The sequence below is a fragment of the Drosophila gunungcola genome, unplaced genomic scaffold (genome assembly GCF_025200985.1).
Source record: "Drosophila gunungcola strain Sukarami unplaced genomic scaffold, Dgunungcola_SK_2 000001F, whole genome shotgun sequence".
NCBI classification, from domain to species: domain Eukaryota; kingdom Metazoa; phylum Arthropoda; class Insecta; order Diptera; family Drosophilidae; genus Drosophila; species Drosophila gunungcola.
Window position 1 is genome coordinate 5,750,377 of NW_026453197.1, and position 23,152 is coordinate 5,773,528.

A 23,152-nucleotide genomic window follows, 5' to 3' on the forward strand; every position below is an offset into this window, starting at 1 on the left:
ACACACGGGCGGATTGGAATCTGGTTTAATAAAAATGCCAAAGGGTGCCAGGGGGTTGAGGTTGAGCCCCGGCTTTGGGGGGTGGCTCTCTGTCAACGCTGCGTGGGCAAACAAAGGCAAATAAATAGAAAAGAGATACTCAATAATCAATAGATAAATAAAATTACAAGGTGACAGCAGCACCGATGAGGACGGCACAGCTGGCTGACTTCCCTTCCCCTGGTCTCCTTCAACATCAAATAGCCGTGTGTGCGCTAAAGCTGCAGGAGCCACATCAGCAGTACGAAAAGCAACAGCGACGATAACTGCTCATAATGCAGCAGCCAGGGGCAATCAAGTGCAGTATTGCCTCGAAGAGTGAATACTCTAATGTTCCATTAATTACAAGAAAAAAAGATTGTAGCGCAGTGTATAAAAACTTGGGTTAAGATATTTTACTATATTTCATCTCATTTTATTAAAAATATTTTGTATGTGGTTTTATGAAGTAGTTAATATATTGCGCAATTTTAAAAGATTTAAAAAAGTCACCGCGTAATTAGAGTGGTTTAAAGAAGGGCGGATCAGCCGATTTAAAAATTTAAGAGGTAGCTTAGCTCACTTTTAATACTTTTTATTAACATTCCTTCAAAATTGGAAATCCCATCTTAAATTATAAAGTAGTGTGGTTAGAAAGCCAAAATATCCCTTTAATATCGAATATTCTGACTCTAACTACGTTGGCGTCGGGCTGTTGTCGTCGACATCGTTTGATGTCGCCAGGATAAGCGCGTGGCAAGAGGCAAGGATCCACAGAAGGCAGGAGGGGGGCGATGGGCGGTGAGCGGTGGTCGGTGGCAGGAGCAGGACCAGGAGCACGCCACTGGCGTACCGATTGCCGCCTTCCTAACACGCTTGCCTCTGCTCGAGGGGATGTTGCGGAGGATGCAACAAGCGCCTCATGGCGCGACAACGATGCGGATGATGACGACGACAGTTGCCACAGCCCGGCCAAGAGGAGCGGACGGAGCCGAAAAATAAAACAAAGCACAAGAGCGCGCTGCTAAAATAAACAAGCGGGCAACGTAAATAGAAAAGCGCGAAAATATGCAAGCGTTGAAATTTATTAAAAAATAATAGAAAGACCGGCGCAATTCGTGGCGATTATCTGGAAAACGAGAGAACTTAACTTAAAGTGAGGGTGCAATCAAAGTGTGTGCCTCACAAGTGAAACTTAAATTTTGGAACAAAGGTGTCGTGGAAAAATACTTTATGGGCTTAAAACAAGGAAAGTTAAAGCAAATAGTCGAACTCCTAAAATGTCTATATTTTCTGGATCTTGTGCTTACTTTTTTGTACCTGTTAGGAAACAAAATTTTTCTAACCTTTCGGTATAAAAAATGTGAAATTTATCAGCTGCTACAAATTACATAAATGCATATATGGGTTTATTTTATTGATATCAACGAAAGTTGTGAATTAAATAAAATACTACATGGAATTTTTTAAATAATATGGAACAAGTGAAATAATTGACATTTTATTTTATTTATAACTTAAAGAACGAAGAGAAGAGAAAAGATTTCTTAACTGTTTTACAATCTTAAAACTGAATAGAGTAAAGTGGCCTTAACTCATCCTTTGATACAGCTGTTCAGCTTGTGAAGTAATAAGGCTAAACATAATCGCTTTCCCCGGCATTACGTACACTATGTGTACATAGTATGTGCTTTTCGCCCGAACTATCTACACCTATATGTATAGAAACGGTGTATGTGCAGGCGCGTTAATTAAGGCGGCCATGCCTGTGGCCAGTCAAGTGCGACAACAAATAATTTGATTTCAATTTTACTAATTAGCTAGAGCTCTCAACATTATGCGGCCAACTGAGCTCTCGCTCTTCACTATGTGAGCACTCGAAATGCTTATCTGTTTAGCGGCAGATGCCAACATCTACACGGATAAAAAATGTCATTCAGATACAAAGTAAAGTTTATACATTCGTTCTTGAAAGTATTCTTTTCAAGTTACATTTTTAATACTCTCTAAAAACCCAGGAAAGACAAGATTTTGTTGATTTAATATAAGGAGAATATTCAAGTCGGAATTATCTTGAAATGTCTTTCATGAGTTCATATACTGACAAGTTAAAAACTTTTGGTATACTATAATCTTCATAATATTTTATAACTTTATTATTTCCAGTACACTTGCATAAGTGTGCATCTATATGTCTGAGTGGGTGTAGTGGTGTACATCTGTGTGCGAATCAAAGCGGGCACTTGAATGCAGACAGTCGAGTGGCCCAAGTACTGCGGTCAGTCTGTCAGTCAATATGCTTTCCATTCAAATGCGCTTAGCTATGCAGTTAGGCTCCATGGGCGGTGAGATTAGCTATAGTGGGCGTGGCTCGTAAGCGAAGGGCGGAGGATCCGGCAGCCATTTTGACTGCGGTTTTCCCAGTGGGTACTTAAAACATTAATAACTATTTGCACGGGCTGCTCATTTCTAAAAAAAAATTAAACAAAGAGCTTACTTAATTGTAAATTCCGGAAGATATGCGACAAGTATATATCTGTCCATTTAGGCAAAATGGAAAAATGGCAAAATTCTGACTCTTTAATTGACTCGTTTTTAAATTTTTCTGCAAAATACATTTACATTGATTGAGCTTTTCCAGATATATAGAACTCCATTTAAAATATAACTAAGTTAAGCCTTTTTGTAATATGTCCTATGGCTGTGAAAATTGTTCCACTTATCTTTATCTTCACCACGTAACAATACTACATAAAACCGCTAATACATGTCTTTTAATCAGCAAACACTTTGTTCTCTATTTAATTACAGCTTAAACTCAAGCTCAACCATCTACAAAAGTTAAAAAAAATAAAGTAAACGCAGAGGCTAATTGTGAAAGCGAAAAAAAAACTGTGATAAAGAAGGGATAAACAAAGGAGTACAAAACTGAACACAGAAAGAGGAGATCCTCCTGCCAGCAGTAAAATAATATACAATTTTAATAAAACTAAAACCCGAAGCAAATTAAAAAGCAAGCAACGCCAAATGCGGCACTAAAAGTAATTAGCGACAGGAGCTGCAGGAGTAGGTAATAAAAACAAAGCAAAGGTGTAATAAATGATGTTGCAATCCTTGAGTCTGCACGCGGATAAACTGAGCGGCAACCCACCAGCGACAGCAACAGCAACAGCAGCAGCAACACCGGCAACAGCAGCAACATTGGAGGCGACTTGCGACGCGGCGACAACAGCAGCAACAACAATGCTAACAACAGCACCTGTTGCCCATGTTGCTAATGGCAACAACAGCAATTCGAGTGCCGGCAGCAGCAGCAGCAACAGCAACAACCATAGCCTGTACAGCAATAACAATTTAAATACGGGCAACAATAGCCAGCAGCAGCAGCAACAACAACATCAGCAAATACTGCCGGTCAAGTACGACTATTTAGAGAATCTAACGAGCTCGGGAGCAACTTCAGGTGCCATTGCAGCGACAACAACTTTTACGGGGGCAGCGAAAAGTTTCCATCCCTATTTGCGGCCCACCGGCAACAATAGCAGCGGCATCGCAGCATTATCTACAACAACGGCAACGGTAGCAACAGCGGCAAAAATGTCGACAACAATGTTTGAAACACTCTTGCACAACCAAATAAATTCCAGCCCAGCAACACTGCCAGCAGCAACAGCAATCGCTGCAATATCTGCAGCAGCAGCAGCAGCAACAGCAACACCAGGCACCGCCGCAACCGCAGCAGCTGTAGCAGCAGCGTCAACGCAGCTGAATTCCAGCATTAATTCCAGAACTTCATTAGGCGACCAAGGTGGTGCAATTGTTGTTGTTTCCGCCGCACCACCCGTCGCCGCACCACCACCCATCAGCGGCCCAAATCGGTGAGTGTTTTCCCCCTTGTTCGAATCCGAATTCTTGCATCCGGTTTTTTTGCCTCACTGCTGGCTAATGACTGCTAATTACACTCAAATGATTTGATGCTGCACAAGGTAATTTTCACGGAAAATCGAGGAAATTCAGATAGTAGTTTCCATTTGCAGTTAGCTCTGAAAAGATAGCTATGGTTTATTTGCAGTACTATAAAGTACATCTTGAATACGTATAATTAATCCCTCTTTTAATATAAACTTAAAGGTGTTTCTGGTGATTGGGAAGTGGTAAATGCTACAAATACAGAATTAGTGACGCTACAATTTACTAAACTATTTTCAAAATTTTATCAAAATATAATGTAAAAATAAGATTTCTAAGACAATAGTTATCGTTCTTAGGTATAGATAGATATCAATGCTAAAGATTTCCATTTAAAAGACAAGAAAACGAAAAATAATAATAATATGCAATTTAAAATATCCATTTTGACTTCGAAATATAAATTTACCCCACATCTTCGGTGCTCATCACTTTGCATATTACCTTGCCGTTATGGAGCATTTCAATTTCCTATAGCTTTCCAGGACGTCACCTGCCACCCCCAGACAACTTTGGCTATCACATTTCAAATGGTTATTTCTCGGACGTGCGCCACATTTTCTATTTGAGGGCTTCCTTTGCCCGGAAATTATAAAAAAAAATTCTCACCGAACGCTGAATCTGTCGGTGGCCCACTTCCCAGCCTGATTTAATTAAAATAAGTGACAATGTGCATTGGCCAAAGGGCCGGGTGTGCGGAGTTTTGGGTAGCGGTGGGAGGAAGGTCGCGGCAGCCATCAAGTAGCTAATGATAATTTCCAATGCATTAATGTTATTAATTGGCGGCAGCCATCAAGGCGGCAATTTTCACATAGCCCAAGTCATCAGCGATAATTGCGAATGATTATTGACAGGACATTATAATTATAATATTATAGCATCTTCATGATGATCCCAAAGACGATTATCCTGAGGGGATGGTAAGAAATCGTTGGGAATTCGACTCTACCATGCTGAATCCAGCAATCATCTACCCGGCTTTCTCTGCTGTCGTTCTCGGTCATTAAATAATAAAGCAGGAATTATTAAATTTATGTTGGGTCATTTTTATACGGCCTCGGTTCAACCCATGGCGACACTGCAGCCTTATCCAGCCCCAACTTCTTGTAGATATATATTTTTTGCTTCCTCTATCTCTGAGCTGTTTGTTTTTGTTGTGACAGGCGCGGCATAACAAACTGCCATCATAAATTAGGTGCCACGTCATGGCCATGTCGCCACAGTGTACAGTGGTTAAGAATAGAGTTATAAAAATTACACGAGTCCTTAAAGTCCCAACAAATGGGGACCTAAATGTTGAAACCCCGCTTAAAAATGTTTTATTTGAAAAACTGTCAAAGAGCTAAGGCTTCTTATCGCAACATTCTTAAACATTAATTTTGGTTTATTAAATTTAATTTTATTTATTTTTAGTGCGTAATTTTGGACACTTTTTAAAATGGCATTAAATTAATATGAGGAATTCCTGAGCTGATAAGCATCTTCAATTCAATGAAAGCCTATTCAACATGACCTTACTCGCAATTAAATTGGAAAAGCCTAAAAATTCGTTTTAATAAGTAAAGACTTCTCTAAAACAAATCACTTAAATAAATATATTTAGTTATCACCATTGACTCACTGTACGGACACAAGGGCTCGACGAACATCCAAGCTGTTGATTCCCGCATTGAGTTGCGATACCAACTTCGTCATTCGCATCATCATCAAGCTCATTGGCGGAGCCGCTGAAAACACCTGCTGTCCTGGCCCCGAATCCCCATTTCCCTGTGCCCACCCACTCCCAATCCCACTGCCACTTCCATGCCCTACTCACTTTCTGACGCGCTTCAGCTCCCACCGCAGGCGATTTTCTCATTAAGCCTGGTCGCATTTAAATGAAACTGAATTATTAATGCACAGGCGCAGCCCCGAGAGACCTGCGAGGAGAACTTCGAAGGGAATCGGGCCGAAAGAGCGATAGTTAGCTGAAAGCTGGAAGCTGGCACTCGGGGAGCGTTCACCTTGCTCCCCGATGAATTCGCGCCTGGCTGAAATAATTGCCTGCCCGACTCCGGAGGCAACACACCTGTCGCTGCTTCTTTTTCCAGTACAGGCACCTCACACTTCGTTATTTTATTTGGTTTTACATTAAGAATTCTTTTCAAATTTATGGTAACACACTCGAGAAATTGGCTGATGCGTAAATGCCTCCCGTTTAGAGATTTATGCTGCAGGCACAGACATCGCGATGGATTACGTTGGCGCCCCTGCTCGTCCCCAGGTGATTTCATCTTATTTGAGCTTATTTACCTGCAGGCAGGCCTGAATTTATCACCTTGACATAGACAATTTGGCTCGTCCTCGTTCCGGCTCTAATAGATTAATTTCGTTTTGTCATTCGATGGCCCGCGGGTGCCGCTTCGCTTTTCGCGGGCTTTTCACTGAGTGTCGCTGGATTTCATCTTGGGGATGGAGGCAGTTCATAAATGGCTAAGGGTAATGTAGTAAGGGTAGATGAATGGCGGCTGCAAGCGCTGGAATTACTTACGCAGGAAATTGGAAAATGAAGAAATTTAAAAGTAAATTGGAAGTAATTTCCTAAATGGCATCGTTTCAGATGACTTCGTGAGATAGCTCCAGTTAATAATGTACCAAAACAGGGGAGATGTTAGTCACCCTCTCTGCTAAGATATATGGTAATTTCAATTGTCATCCTGAAAGTATGTGATTCTGAAATTGTTATGCCTACGATTTTTTCCAACCGAGACTACGAAAAATCAATTTTTGTGCAAGGCAGATTATTTTGAACTTTTAACTTTAAATTTTCAGTTTTTAAATTTTTAATTGCTGTTAGAACTAAGCAAATCCTTATATATCTTAGCCAGTTTACTTACTACTAAATATATGGCTCTAGAAATACGATTAGTTTTTAAATAGAATTTGTTATGTCATGGACCGAAGAATTTTATTTTATGGTCTAGCTTTTATAATAATAATTGTTATATTATGGCCTGCAATTGTTGCTCTTTAAGGTTTATTTATTTAAGTCCTGAATCAGCTCTCACTTCTACTTACTTTTTAAAAATTATAAAAGATAAAGTTTATAAAATAAGTCTTTTTTTCCGCATGCCATAGACTACCATTTATTATTCGTTTACTGGTGTTACACAACCAATCCACTGTATCTTGTGCTTTGAAATCAAAACATTTAAAACAACTATTATAAGTATGGCCCTAATTTCAGTGCCATTTAAGCGGGAACATTTCATTTACATCCGTCAGATCCTTCCCAACATTCCGCTGTCACTTCGTCGTAGAACTAACTGGCTCAGCCAATTAAGAGCTAAAATTTATTGGGGCAACTGCTTGACAACTTCTGCTTACGGCAAATCGGCTCCGTAACCGAGACCCCCGGGCAAATTGACAGCCAACCAAAAGTCAATTTCGTACACCATCAAGAGCACCCAATAAACCCCCATTAGGAGCAACAACAGGGCTGGGAAAAGGGAAAACTTTTTCGGCAGCACACAAAAACCAACTGAAAGTGACCTCAAAGTGGAGCGTTCAATGCGTTGCCAGTCACTCAAAGACCCGCATCCCCGTCGAAACTCTCCTCGAAAACCCCCTTCCTAGATTTCAGAGTCGAGTTGGATGGAGACTGGTCAACCACAAAACAAAAGTAACAACGTTTACAACTTTTTAGATTAGATTAGTTTGCTAATAACAATTAGTATTTGTATTTTATGCTGTTAGCCAACTCGGTATCGCACAGGGATGCAGAACAAATGTTTCTGCTTGTTGTTATCCCCCTTCCTTTTTCATGGTCATTAGCTAATGAAGTTACGAAGCAGAGGACTCGGATTCTGGAGACATGGCCAAACAATATGTTGTCCATGAAAGTTCAATAAAAAAGATCTGAACTTCTAATAGGGATTTGAAAGCATTTTATTTAATTTAATTTGCATGTAATGGAAATACAATTTTAAATTGGAAATAGAAAAGCGAAACAAAAAAGTTTTTTCGATCAAAAGATTTGGTTTTTAAACAAGAGATAAGGCTTTCAAATTACTTATGCTGTAAAAACATAACTATAAGGATGTAGTGTAGAAAAGATAGTTCGAAATTCAGCATATTAACTTAACAATTTGGATCTTGTTTAATCGGCGTTTAGTCTATTCAAAATGTATGAAAAGAAAAAATTTTACAGAATTTTTACAGACATTTTAATGTTTGAAATTATCTCATATTTTCCCGACGTTAAATGTCAGAAATGTGGTTCAGTCCCAAAATATACATCCCCGTAAAAGCATTTAAAAAATTGTAAGGTAGGACCGCCGAACATATGGGAAAGTCCCTGGATGTCGTTGTTTTCGGATCGGCAAATATCGAGTACATAACGTAAGCTTCGTATCCGACAAGAAAATCCGTAATTATCCATATGCACACCCCAGATATGTCGCGGAGCTGCCGAAACCCGGGGAACTGGTCGCCGGATCGCACATGGAGACCTGTTTCGGCGGCAAAGGGGCCAATCAGTGTGTGGCTGCTGCCAAACTGGGGGCCTCCACCGCCCTGGTGGCGAAGCTGGGCAAGGACGAGTCCGGTGACGATTACCTGAACCACCTGCAGCAGCACAGAGTGAACGTGGGGCACGTCGAGCAGGTGAAGGACAACCCCACGGGGATGAGCGAGATCGCGGTGTCCAACGAGGGGCAGCAGTACAAGATCAACGTGGCGGGGGCCAATGCCTTCCTCACGGCCAAGGATGTGACCCGCGCCAGGAAGTGCTTCCAAGAGGCCAGGGTGCTGCTCTGCCAACTAGAAGTGGACATGAATGCCACCATGTGCGCCCTGCGTCAGTTCAAGGGCGTCTCCATACTGCACTTGTCGCCCATGCGAAATAACATTCCCCTTGCCATGATCAGTTTGCCGAGCATTTTGGTGATGAACCAGGAGGCGGCATCCCATCTGGCCGAGATGGACGAGGTCAAAACCCTTGAGCAGGCCCGTCAAGCCGCGAGTACTCTCATCGATAAGGGGGCCAGGGGCGTTATCATCACCATGGGCGACCAGGGAGCGGTCTTCATGTCCAAGAAAAGCAGGGACATGTGCACTCATGTCCCGGCCTCCGATGTTCCGCACTTGGCCGATTCCTCGGGCGCAGCGGATGCCTTTCTAGGCGGCTTGGCCTATCATGTAGCTCGGTTCCCCAAACTGACCCCTGAGCATCACATCTGTGCGGCCAACGCCTGTGCCGCCTACTCCTTGGGTCGCCGGGGCACACAGCCCAGTTTTCCGGGCAAGGAGGGGGCCAAAGATAACCTATGCTTCATCACGCCCACTTTCAATGTCATACCTCCTCCAACTGCGGAAGCTGAAAATGAACCTGAGGAAGCAGAAGTCGCGGCACCTCCACCTGCAACTCCACCCCAGGAAACTTCTGCCCAAGAACCAGTTGCAGAAGAAATACCACCTCCACCCGAAGAACCTTTTGTTGAAACAACACCGGCTCCGGCACCTCCACCCGAGGAAACTCCAAAACCTGTGGAAACCGCAGCCGAAAGGAAAAGTGACGAAGTAGGGAAGGTGGACAATAGAAACGCTGAGCCTGCCGCAAATAAAACTTAAAAATCAAAATAGTTTGCTTTCTAAAAATCAATATTTGTTATATTAAAATGAACAGATTCAGAAAAAAATTGTTTTGCTTTGTAATACTTGTCTTCAAGGAATATTTATAAATTAAAACAATGTTATCATTTTTAAGGGTATAGCATTCAAACATTTAAGTAAACCAAGGCTGCTTCCAACAAAAGGCTTAAGGCTTTTATTTTTTAGTGTGATGTTTAAATGAGACATTAAGAATTGCATTTGTATATTTATATTATACATCAGAATTTTTGTATTTAAAATTAATGGAGATAAATCTAAAAGGGCAATTGACTTATAATTTTGTTCTAATGAGGGATGATACAAATTATATAATATTAGTTAACCCTGTTTAATTATATACTCATTGATTTTAAAATTATTCAATCAAAACCAAAATCACATCTCACAAATCAGCGGAGAGTAGAACTAAAATAAAATGGAAATAAATTTAACTTTTGCAATGTGTTCAAGAAAAAACTAAAAACTTTTAACTAAGAGAAAAGAGAAGAAAAAACTAAAAACTTTTAACGAAGAGTTGTCTTATTAGGTGATCTAAAAATGAAGTGATCCTAAAAAATTATTAAATAGATGTACTAAGTTAAAAGCAGAAAGGCACTATATTTTATCTCGAATCGAAATGCAGTTTTAAATGAACATGGTTTTAATTGAAGTAACGACTTCAGATTAATATATATTTTTCTTTACTAAAGATTTATACAACCTTTAATATTTTGTAACCTCGATTGCAGCAACCAAAGTCCCACCGGTGAGAGCTCTGTCAAAATGGAACTCATGGAAACGAACAGTCCGGACTTGGTCAAGGATCAACCGGATGCGGACAACATCAAAATGTTCGTGGGCCAAATACCGAAGACCTGGGACGAGACGCGGCTCCGCCAAATGTTCGAGCAGTTCGGACCCGTGCACACATTGAATGTGCTCCGGGACAAGGTCACATCGATTAGCAGAGGTGAGTCTTAGCAGATGAAAGCACCACCACCGGGCATACAAATGGGCGGATTACTTGGGGGGTTCAATGAAATTTTACAATGTCCATCAATTCTGGGTCCCCGGGCTCTGCGGATAAACATCAAGTAATATGATTATGCTGATGGCGAACCCATCAACATTAAATCCTGCTCCCAGCACAGGTGTTGAGGGCAGGAATGCGTTGCTGGCCAAAGTTTTAGTCGGGGTAATTGGCCATAATTGTGCGTGTATAAACGGGAAAAACTTCCCAACACACACTCACACACACGCGGACGGGATGCAGGACATGAGCATGTTGCTCTGGTTAATTTTTGGCTGTATTAGAATAATATGCGCATTTGCTTGCAAACTTTCCTCGAAAGCGAAAAGGTAAATTCCATTATGCATATTTATGGTCTAGCTGGGTTGATCCGGGCCATAGGTGTGCGTATGGGTGGATTAATCCTCGGAGCAAGGTGTTCGGGCACGGCTAACTCGATGAAAGCCCAGGGAGGAGTGTGGCTTATGTGGCTGCAAGTCGGAGGAGGATTATAATTTAATCTTCGTAATGGGGCAGTGGATAGTTTAGATGGGTCGGAAGAGACGGGTTGTGTACCACTTACAGGAAGTTTCCTAAGTAATCCGATAAAAATAAATTCAAGTACAAAGGAGAATTTATGAGTATTATGTGAAGGGAACTGTAAATAAGCTGCAACACATATCGTAAAAAACACCACTTATTGAATTAAACTATGCATAGCTAAGGGAAAAAAGAAACTCTTAAAAAAAAAAACAGTTTGAATTGATTTCTTTAAAAATAAGGAGATTAAAATCACTTCTACGACATCCATAAGATTTGGGATCCAAAATATATTGTTGCATACTTTCAGGCAACTTTATACAAATTAGAAAACAATAAATTTCCTCCATAGTTTGAATTTGTGATGCCAGAAAAATTCATAAAGGCTTAGGCTTAAAGTATTTGGGTGTTTAGATTTTCGTCAAGGCCTTTTTTTATCCGTATATATTAAATTCGATTTAAAAACGGTGGTAAAAACAAGTTTTCCGCTTTGTTAAAGGACAAGCGGGTATCTAATAGGTTATGAAAGGTGTTCTTAAATGAGAATTAGCAACATGGTAATATATATCAATCTCACGCAGTCCGTAGTCCCCATAGTTTTTGTCCTTGTCCCATTTGATCCGCATGGCTTGCATGAAGCGCTCGTCCCCTGTCCAGAAATCTGCATGCCAATATAGAATTATGTCTATCTAGCTTTAAGCCTCGAATTACCTGTTCCAGATGCATGCTAAAAAGCTACAAGCCAATAGTTATCAAAGTAAGAGCTTAACTTTGTAATGGTCCCCAGTAAATAAAACTTATCGCATCCGATATATATAATACAGTATATATATAAAATGTTCGTTCTGTATCATATGTTCTGTGCTACTGTCTATCGATTCGTTTGATTTGTATTCGATTTGTATTCGATTGTTTCATTTTCGTTTGCAGGGTGCTGTTTTGTCACCTACTATACAAGAAAGGCTGCCCTGCGCGCCCAGGATGCGTTGCACAACATCAAGACCTTGGACGGGGTAAGTACCTCCCAACACCCAACACCCAACACCCAACACCCAACACCATACACCCACTCACACACACCTATACACCCCTTATACCATATATGTAGCTTTTAGTTATGCCCGTTTTCCTGTTCTCTGTGTCCATGTATGTGAGCATTTCTTTTCGTATTTGCGTATGTATGTGTGCGCGTGTGTGTGCCTTTCTTCGTAGTTCACATACACCCAAATCCATATACCCCGTACAGTGACTGTTTGTGCGCCCTTTTGAATAATACAGCTTGAGAAAGTCAACCGCTTGCTACCCGATCGATCGATGACATACTTTCAGCGCATGGTTTTTGGGGGCGGGAAAGGGGGTGGGGGGGTCCAGGGCCGTTGGCGGACTGTTGGTGTATGGCCAACACAAAATGTAATCATCAGTCAATTAGTGGATTCAATTATTGAGGACAATCTCATTGTTAACGTATTAAATGAAGCGTTCCACGCACAGGCAAACACACTAAGATTGCAGGGGGATTGGATCAGCAGGTGCAGGTGGGTTGGGGCTGAGTGGGTGAACCAACCGATTGGATGTGACCATGCACAGTGGTTACATGTTTAAATGAAAATTTTCGAATCCTGTGCAGCGTTTTCCTGAAATCAACCACCTAAACCTAATAAAATGGTATATTTATTAGATAACTTATTATAATTTTAAGCTTTAGAATCATGAACAATGGAATGGAAATATCATTGAGTGCGAAACTTAAATCTTAATGTAGGTTTTAAACTTAATATTTATTAATATTTGAAAATGTGTTTAAAGTATAGATGCAAAAGATACAGCCTTGAATCAGTAAAATTAAATATTACTTGTTATAAAATTTGTAAGCTCTGAATATATTTTACCAGAAAATTTTTAATTTGAAACCACAGTTGGCACTCGCTCCATCATTTACATATTCAAATCGTTAATGGAAAATCCATATAGGAACGTTCGGCTAGCACTAAAACAAGGACCCCAGCTCACACAGCCAAACAAGGAGTTTAGTGGGGGGGGGGGGACCCTGGCCAAATGGCACCACGTGTGTAATTGTCAAAATAATGACCACATGTGTGAGTGTGTGTGTGAGTGTGTGTGTGAGTGTGTGTGTGTGTTTGCAAGGTGGATCTTTGTTTGTATAAGTAAGTGCCTGGCCGTCCAGCTATGCGTTACTGCGGGGGTATGTGTGCTGGGGGGTGTGAGTGTGTGAGCAAGTCTGATCCTTTAATGCATTTGGCAGGCTGCCCTCAACGGAAAGGACATCGATGTCGACATGGACGTGGACGTGGAGGTCCTCGTCAGCTCCGAAGCTACTTAATTTACCTGAAATAATCGATAGGTAAACAGACGTTAAAATGCCCACATTGCCACACACACACACACTCACACACACCAGCAAAGGAAAAGCCCAGCTTGTCAACGGCCACAATAAATATTTTGTTTTGAACTGCCCACTTTTCTTTGCCCCTCCCCTTTTCTCCCAAAAAAAAATACATGTGTGAGTGTTAAGTGTCCTTGCCGAGCGTTGTCCTTTTTCTCGTCCTCTTTTTTTTCTGGCACGTGTGAAAAACTACAGTTGCAAGTCGGACGAAGAGAAGGAGTAAGATGGCCAATTTTGAGCGTTTCCACAACTTAAGCCCCGAAAGTATACTATGAAACTTTTATTTGACAATTTTGGTGTGAGTGTAATCGGTGAAAACATTTAAGACTCTTACAAATTTGATGAGCCATGCTTTTGCATTTGAATAATTAATTTCGGACGCTCAATTAAATTTTAGATATAATGAAGTTAAGCTTAAACTTTCAATGACTATTTTTGAAATGAATTGCACTACTGCAGTTTTTGCATTTTTCAATCAATATAATTCCCTTAAATACCCAAAGCTATTTTCGGTGCTTCACATCACTGCTTTCGTTCTTTTTGTTTAAAAAACCAAATAACTTACCACAATGTTATGATAACTAATTGACAATCAGAGAAGGACTAACAAGTAACTTGCTACAAATCGCATTAGGGTCTCTACACCACTAAATTGAAAAGGGTTTTCCATTCAGCAGGACTTAGCCAACACAAACAGATACGTTTACTTGGCCAGATAAATATGTATGCATCCACACTAGATCCTGCGAGACAGACAGTTAAATGAAATGCCAGAAAAGAGCAATTCAGATTGAGGCAGACGGCCATTTTACTCATTCAACTGTCAATTTTGAATAATAGAGGAGCAAAATGGCGCAACAATAAGTGGGAAGGGGTCAAGGATGGGGTAGTCGGTGGCTGGACAAGGACTACGGACGAAGTACCAGAGGCGGTGACATTTTCTCGTAATTTGTGCAAAAACCTTCTGGCCTTCCCCGTTCAGTTCGGTTTTATTTGGTTTGAAAAGGAGATGCGGGAAGGCCTCAACCCGTAAGCATTTCATTTCAATTTGCTGAACATCATTCAGTCATTCAGTCACTTTGTTCGGGCTTTCCTCCCACACGCCCACCCCTTCCGCCACGCCAGTGGGAAAAGTTTCCTGCAGTTGAAGCTCCATTTTCTAATATCGTTGTAAGTATTATTATTATCATTTCCGCTGCTCGAACCGTTTGAATGAAAAGTTAATTGAAATCAAAGTAATGACAGGACCCAGTAAAAAGGACCCGGGACCTTATCAGTTCGAACGACGAATGTAAAATAAATTGGAAATTTGTTAAAAGCATCGCATTGAATTGCATCTTTCAAGTGCTAATGGCCACGGTAATGAAATGGGCTCTCTGGTTCCTTTTTGTTTCGCCCACTCCTGTTTATCCGGCTTCCTTTTTCCGAGCTATTTCATTAGCGCTTTTCACTTGCATTGGGGCCAAATTCAAATCTAATGAGATCGAACCACACTTCAATAAACTAATGAAATCATTGTTGATCTAACAAAAGTTCTGGTCAGTTGTTGGTTTAACTATTGGGTCGATGGTAGAGCAAATAATGTGAATGATTTATATACCAGTCAAGCTCAGTGCAAGCAATAATTTCATAAAAACCAATTTGAAGAACAAGACAAAAAAGATTTGTAAGCAAATAGGAATTCATGATATTTGGAAAGAGTTTCAACCTTAAAAGTTAAAGCACTCACTAATGGAAGTGAAATGTATTCCATTCACAATTCCCAAAAATATTACCCATTTTTTTTAACGATTCCCCATTTTTTCTCTCTTTGACAGATGCACCATCCCATTCAGATGAAGCCGGCGGATAGTGAGAACCGAAATGGTAAGTTCCTCTTTAGACATCCTTTCGGGATATATTTGCTTTTCTTCCGTCCCTTTCTCTGTTCAGTTGATTGCTAGTTCCCGCTTTTTTTTGTCACTGTGTGTGTGAGCCTTTTGGGCTTAATCACAAGCAAGGATAAGGGGATGTAGTGTCTGTATTTGATTACACAAAACAACACATGGAAATGGAATACGAGCGGAGAATGCGGCAATGAAAATGAATAATGCTCAAACTGACAGGACGGTTTGAAAAAAAAAACGGGCTAGTGGGGGCCAACTGGCTACAATCGTGTATTAGTTGGATTGTGTGCGACCAATAAATCGATTAGGATATGTGCTGAAAAGAAGACGGAAAAAGCATGGAAGTCATTCGGGGAAAAAAATTCAAAAAGCCCATGAGCGGTGAAATATCACTTTAGAAAAAAACGCTTAAGCTTGCACTTTAAAGAAAGTTTTAGGGGATTCGGTGGGTTCTGAAATTGAAATATTTTAATTTTACATATTAATATAAAATGTTAAATGTTTGATTAATATATCAATACAATAATTTGAGAATAAGTGGTAGGAGTGTTAGTTCCATAAGTTTTCTATAAGTGTTGATTTCCCTTCTAGAGGATTACTAATTTATAGTATATTAGTTAAGTTTTTTGTAAGCTTATATTTCTATCTCTACCTTTTCACCCATTTCATTTGAAACAGGGAAATCTTTTGCTCGTCTAATTTGTGCCCATCGCACAAATTACCAGGCCAATGTCACTTATGTCCTTCTCCTTCTTGCACTCCGCTTATGCGCTGCGTTTCCGCTTCCGTTTTATCATGTGTGCCCGTGTGTAGAGTGTGTGTGGGCTTGTGACTTTGGTGTTTCTTGTTGCTCTTAGCAATGCTCGAGTGCAGCGGAAATGTTTGGGGCATCGCTCGCATTCACCTCGATGTCAATCGATTGTTGTTCCCTTTTGTGTTTCCCATTTTTACCCTTCTTACATAATTGCTTTCCTTTGCTTTCGATTGAGTACAAGTCGCTCAAGGGCCAACTACCTCGCAGAGGGCCCTTTTGCCGCCCAGATCCCCACCTGTATCCCCGACTGATCCAAAAACCATTTGAGCGTATTCTGGCCGCTGCTTTTGTTTCTCCTCGATTGCGTTCGATTGCGTCAAGTGTGTACGCGTGACAAAAATAAATCACAAAATTAAAAATACGTAACTCGGAAATTTTATGGTAAATTAACGAAAAATTGGCACTCATCTGAGCTAGAATCTCTCTCAGTTCTCTTGGTTTTGCTTTCGTTTCATCGTTTCATACACGAGGGATTAACAAATATCGTCACTAAAATGAAGATAAATGGTCGAATGTGCAAATACAAAAAAAAATGGTCTAATATCTAATTTGGCGGGCAGTTTCGTCCGTTTTATCAACAAATATTTTAGAATGCACTCAAAAATTAATTGCTTAAGCTAGCGATAGAGAAGCCAAAAAGTAAAGTAAAGTAAAGATAAAGAGACTCTTTGTAAGACAATGAAGATTACAATCACTTGTAGCAATTAATTACTCAAATAAATTGAGGAACTTCTAAAAGCGGAAGCTAGCTAAATTAGCTAAGGGAGTCTTTTCTAATAATGTACCTAAATCATTTTATTTTAAGCAATTTACAATGATTTAAGATAACATTTAAGTCAACCCAGGAAGTCATACCTTTTGTAGTTCAGAATCTGTTCCATTTAAAAAATAACAAATAAAATAACAACTTCCGTTATACACTCGATTAAAAAATGACCAAATGGCTAACCTAAGATTTTTTCTGATAGTGTATGAACAAAAACAAATGCCAAACATTTTCAAATGCCACACAAATTTCGCAGAATGCAACAAGTGCAAGATTCGCCTTAGTACACACAAATATGGACCTCACTCTCTTTCTTTATGTTCCCCTCTCTTTCACGTTCTCCATCTCTCACTCTCTCTAGGACCGTGGTGCGTGTTGTGCGAAATGTTTTGGCGACACTTGACAAAATGCCAGAAATTCTAAATACTTTTAGCTGCCGTTTGTCGTCGTCTGTGTAACTGTCCGCCTTTTTAGCCTGCCCTTTTGGCTTGGCTTAGTTGCCGAGTTGGTTAGGACGCCTTTTTTTGTTGCCGCTTCCTCCGCCATCTTCTGGCCATCGATTGTCCCCATCTCTGCCCCACGTTTTGCCGTTTCGGCCAACTGGTCACAGGCAAAATCATCCCAAATTAATGAGATGCGAGCAAATGCAAGTAGATACTCGTATGCACGATTTTATTTATGAATTTTATTGCTATGCCTTTTGGCTTTCGAATTAATGGGCTCAATAATTTGCGAATTGTCAGACGCCGACAACGACAAATCAATTTTCATTTCACCAATTGTGTACTTTCAAATCAGAAATGGCACATTTTGTATATTTTAGTGGTAAAATGTAAACGTTAAGGCTGGGATTTTAAGAAATAATTCAATACAGCGTATAAACTAATGTAAGCTTTCATTTAGGTATGAGTGAATTGTATGTTCTAGGCTGTTAAAGATATAAAACAGTTCAAAAAGTTTTATATAAAATGAACACAAGTAAATTTAAAAAAAGGCATAGTAATTAAAATGACAAGGTAGTTCACTTTACAGTCACTTATGCTTTTAATAGAGTCTTAAAGAGGTCAACGTTCAGTAAATTAATGTTTCTGTGGCGGTATCTTTAGATCCGAGAATGCGTTTTCATGTTTGCAGTTGCACCCCACAGCTCTGGGTGACCCGGTATCTGCCAGATACTCAGAAACTCAGATGCCGGTCACATTAGCACACTTTTCGATTCAATTATTGAGCGTTCTGCGGGCCTGACTGTGAAAACAAAGCGCTTTTCTATGTTTAGTGAGTCGACCGAACCGCTCTTCAATTGATTTTTGCGCTCCCCGCTTGACGTGATCGCCCGTTTAGCCAGATACATAGATACAGTCAACGATACGCCAGGCATCTGCAAGATACAAAGATAGACAGATACGGCCTGTATTTTTTGTAGCTCTGATGTTAATTGCTCGCGTCTCGAAACCTTTTAGGTCGTCGCGATCTTGTCAAGTGAGCACACAACTTTGACTTGGCATTAAATGTGTTAGAAAAGGCGGTTGTTTTTGCTGCTAAATCTCGGGATGGTTTGCACATGAGGCGTGAAAGGGGGCGGTACGGAGCCAGGGGGGTGGTGCCAACTCGTTTGTGATGATGTGAGAAAGACGGTTAAGCTAAATGTGCAATGATTTATGTAATGTCAAGGCGGCTAAAGCTGCTGTAAATCTCTAAACCTATTTATGAATACATAATGTATTGTTCACTTGACTACTAAACTGCATACATAGCGAGCTAAAGAGAATAAGTAATCAAATGGCTACTTATTCCAAGTAATATATTTAAATACTATATTTTAAATACTATATTTTATTTTATTCCAAGTAATATATTTAAATACTATATTTTATTAAAGCTTAGCGGTATCTGTTAGAATATATATGAAAAACACATATACAAATTTTTAGTTTTGAATAACTAACGTAAATATTATATTCATTGTTTTTGATTAATGGAAAATGTTATTTCCTTTATTTTCTATGGAGTTTATGCTTATTTACTGTAGTACATCGATTAATCCGAAAAAATGTTACTCAAAACTGAGTTTCATTATTTGGTGGCAGTTGAACTTTTTAATTTTTTGTTCAGCTTTAAGTACTGGGAACTTTTTCTGTATATAAACAAATTTCGAATTAGTAGTTCAAAGTAATGTATACCTTGAAATATATATAACTTGTTGGTGCAAGTAATGGAAGTTTGACTGTATATGCGAAAAAAAAAATCCGTGAGATATTTTTAAACAATTTAAAGCAAGACAAGTTGTTTAAAATACGATTTGAAGTAAAGTTTAATGAAATTTAAAAAGTTAACCTACAGGAGAGCCCGTTTCCATCATTACGTATCCGTTCCAAGAGCCGGAAAACAGGAAAACCGCTGAGTCAACCCGGCCCTGGTCCGAAAGAGAAGGCAACACGATCGCAGAGAGAGAGGGAAAAGCCAGAGTGGGAGAGAGCTACTCAAATGTACCGAAGACTGTCAACCGCTGATGACTCCCCAGCAAACATAAATAAACAAACAGCCACAGGCAACGAGCGTGGCTAATTGGCTTTCATGTGAGCGAGCCACAAGTGTCCGCTGTCAGCTGTTTAGAGAGAGAGAGAGAGAGAGAGAGAGAGAGAGGGGGAGAGTGATATTGAGAGAGAGCCGGCAACAGCGGCATTGCCAGCGGCAAAAGTATCTCAAAGTGCAGCGCAATTGATCGCGGGGCGAAGTGCCGCGGGCTTTTCAGTCGATCGGTGATCGTCGATCGGGGATCGTTACTCTTTATTCGCTAGTCGCGCGCAACTATCCGAAAGATACGTGCCGTAGTTGTCATTCATTCGCGGCACGATCTTCGTATCCCGCCTCCCCGTATCTAAGTGTCTTCCCCGCACTTTGTGGTTGGTCAGCAGCAAATGAAATTCTTTAAAATAAATCTACGCCGGCCGCAAAGCCTTAATTGAAAAACGAAACGCCCTGTGTATCTCTCAGATATTGATAAACTATTTGCACAGCCAATTGATTGAATCATTCACCCATATGACTCGATATACGTTCATACGTGTGGATTGCACTTAATCATCGTTGAGTTGGTAATTGAGAAAACGATTTCGAAATGACAATTGTGCGGTGTGCTAACAAATTGTTAATTTGTTCAAAAGACATAACTTCAAAGTGCCATGAACAAATAATTTTTAAAGTTAGCATTATGTAATATTTATTATATTATATTCATTTAAAGGTTTAATATGGTGGACTTTAGCCAAAATTATTGTCAAACTTTATGTATCTTACCTTTCAAAATCCTTAAATAAATTAAACAAATTTTTTAAAGTATTTTAAGGATAGATGTTTTTTAAGTGATTAAAATCCAAAATAAATAAACAAAGTATTAAAGAAATTGGGAAAATGCTCGAAAAAATCTTTAACCTGACACATTCATTCTCTTCTCTTTGCTCAAATTAGAAACTGTTGCTCATAACTCAAAATTTGGTCAACATTAAGTTAATAGCTTTGCTTAATCTGCCGAAAATATTGGGCAAGAATGCCTCGGACATATTTCAATTTCGATTTCTAGGGGGTGCCCGAAATAAATTCCATTAAAACATTAATTTCCTATGCCAGAACGGCACAAGCGACCGAAACTCAGTCGATTGGATTTGTCATTCCGTCTGCCAATTGCCAAAAAGTAAACACGGCAAATATGACAACAGAGAAGCGGTGAAATCGAAAACGAAAACGAAAACAATATGCAAAGCACTTCCCAAACGAATAATTAAGTGCAAAAGGAGCAAAAACAAAACCCAGCTTAATAAATTATAATCTTGGCTGCAGTTTGAGTCATTCTACGCCGGCTTCTCCCAGATTCTCTTCATAGTTTCTCGACTTCTCTCTGGCGAACCGGCTGTGGTCTCAACCAGTTTTCAATTCATTTCCATTATTATTATTTTTGCGCAAAGAAATTAGCTTTTTCTCCGTGCCTCTGTTTATATAAGTGAAACCAGCTGTTTGATGTTTTTGTTTGCAGTTTGTTTTGCTTTGACCATCTCGCATCTCTATCTTTGTATCTTCATAAGGGGCTATAGGTTCTAGCCAGAGATTGCGTGCCATTTGCGATCGAGTATGCGAAGAATGCCAGGCACTGAAATTGGAGAAAATTCGTTGGTTGCGTGTTGAAAGTGCGTTGCATTCTCTGTTGGAATTGCAGTTGCAATTGCAGTTGCAATCGCATTGCAGCTGCAGTTTGTCATGTGTGGCACAAGACATTTCTTACGCTTGACGAGCGGTAATTGAAATATGTGAATAATTGCTAGATTTGTGAGCCAAAATGGCAAACGGCATGAAGAAAGATACATGGGAAAGGCGGGGAGATGACAAATGGCCGGGGAAATTTCTCCACATGGAGTTGGTTTATAGATGTTGGGGATACTTCGGCAATGGAGCTTAAAGATTGATACAGCGCGAGTTTATTTCGGGGAGTCGCATCTCTCAAGAGCTATATAGTACTCACTCTTCATGACAGCAAAACCTGTTAGCTATTTTAAATCATCTTGCTGTTATTTGGTACGCTAGATATTTATTTAGCAATTAGGTAGTCTCCACTACCCCAAAATATTATATAAATTTTCAACGCTCGTTAAGATTTATTAAGCTCACATTCCAAGGTCAAAATTATTAATTTAACAAATTTATTTCATTTCTTTTAGTATGCTAGTTTGTGTTAAGGATTTTTCCTGTGGTCTATTATACTAATTAAACGGAAAATACTCCTGTTAACAAGCCAGTACTTCGTTCAAGAAACACAGACTTCATCTCAAGCTGAATTTACTTCTCTGTTGTCTGCATAATTATTAAGAAGTTTCCGTTCAAACATTACTATACTTCTTGGGCAATCCATAATGCACAGAACTCTTTGCAGAATGAATTGCAATACCTTGAAAATTGTCATTGTTTGAGTTAGAATTATGCATATTTTCATGGACCTTTGTTGCAGCGGGCACAATAGGCCAACTAGTTCTTCTCGGACCTCCAATTAGGTGTAGACAATGATGGGAAAAGCGCTGTCGAGAACGACATTGTGCAGTGTGCAAAGTGCTTGGAGACAACAATTAATTGAAGAAATCACGCACGTCCAAAGGGTTAGCCGAAGGGGGGTTATAAATTCTGTGGAAATCGGGGCGGAGGAGAGGCCCCCAGAACAAAGCCGAGGCGCAAAGTGAATGACAACCAATTCCATGATGACTTCTGATGGACAAATACGGCTAACGGGCTCTATGACCCAAAAGAATGGAGCTGAGGAGGGGCGAGACGACATGTTTTGCATACTAACAGATACAAATTGTATTATGTATGCCCTGCAGTTGTTGCCGCTTTTATGGGATTCTTTCACTCCAATTGTGGACGTTAGGGGCGATCCCTCCCGTTTTACCCTCTCCCTTCAATCACGGAATTTTAATTATTATTTTCAATTATCGAAAATGGCCTGTGCGTCTGTTCTTTTCAAGTGTTTTCGCATTGTATCTGCAGCACTGGCTGTATCTGTATCCGTATCTCTGTCTGTAATTAGGAGGCGTATTGTTCTATAATTCCACTGCCCCTACGCCCCTTGTTCCAACACATGGTTGCGGCATATGGTTTGGTTTTGTTTTCCCTTTGATTTTAATTAAATTTTCAATTTTATTCAGCGATAAGCTGGGAAAAACAGTCTGTTATTTCTTCAAGCTGCATTTGCCCGAAAAATTACTCTTCAAGAGTCAGCTGACAATATTGTTTATAATTTTCTGCTGAATTATGATCTAGCTTCTAAAGCTTTTAGCTGTGAGCTGTTAACTGATAAATTAAACAACTGCCGACTGCTGAAATTTGAAACGAAAGCAAACATAAGCCCAAAGCTGCGGCATCTCTCAGGTAGAAGTTCCGACCCTGGAATATGAGTATTTATGGAAATATTGTATATAAGCTTCGGTGTAGCAGGTATTGTGGCAAACTTGGTTTAAAATAAATAAAAAAATAAATTTCAGATGTACATTTAGTGCACTCAAAAGCAGGGTTTTGTCTGATTGGGATTCTATTAAATATCGATTTGAAGTTCCAGCTTTTAAAAATATGGTGA

General features: G+C 39.8%; 2 protein-coding genes across 13 annotated transcripts in view; both read left to right on the forward strand.

Annotated features, from left to right (window-relative positions):
- LOC128263253 (CUGBP Elav-like family member 1-A) overlaps positions 1–23,152 on the forward strand; it is a 60,645-nt gene that overhangs the window by 5,866 nt on the left and 31,627 nt on the right. For 5 of the 12 annotated variants that reach the window (XM_052998152.1, XM_052998146.1, XM_052998149.1 and 2 more), the window contains 4 exons: positions 2,830–3,896; positions 10,368–10,588; positions 12,098–12,180; positions 15,389–15,437. In XM_052998152.1, coding sequence (XP_052854112.1) covers positions 3,118–3,896; positions 10,368–10,588; positions 12,098–12,180; positions 15,389–15,437 — 1,132 coding nt within the window. In that variant the 5' untranslated portion in view covers positions 2,830–3,117. Of the gene's footprint in view, positions 1–2,829; positions 3,897–10,367; positions 10,589–12,097; positions 12,181–15,388; positions 15,438–19,780; positions 19,945–19,982; positions 20,133–23,152 lie in introns of those variants that run through there. The other 7 variants (XM_052998161.1, XM_052998157.1, XM_052998158.1 and 4 more) reach the window with 7 other exon arrangements.
- Positions 8,207–9,607, forward strand: LOC128263254 (ribokinase). The gene is made up of 2 exons (XM_052998163.1): positions 8,207–8,367; positions 8,421–9,607. Exons 1-2 carry the CDS (start codon positions 8,312–8,314, stop codon positions 9,595–9,597), a joined length of 1,233 nt encoding a protein of 410 aa, XP_052854123.1. The 5' UTR covers positions 8,207–8,311; the 3' UTR covers positions 9,598–9,607.

Coding starts and splice junctions, on each gene's coding strand:
- LOC128263254 (XM_052998163.1), top strand. CDS start 8,312: ATGGGAAAGTCCCTGGATGTCGTTGTTTTCGGATCGGCAAATATCGAG. Junction 8,368..8,420: donor GCAAATATCGAGTACATAAC/GTAAGCTTCGTA, acceptor TGCACACCCCAG/ATATGTCGCGGAGCTGCCGA.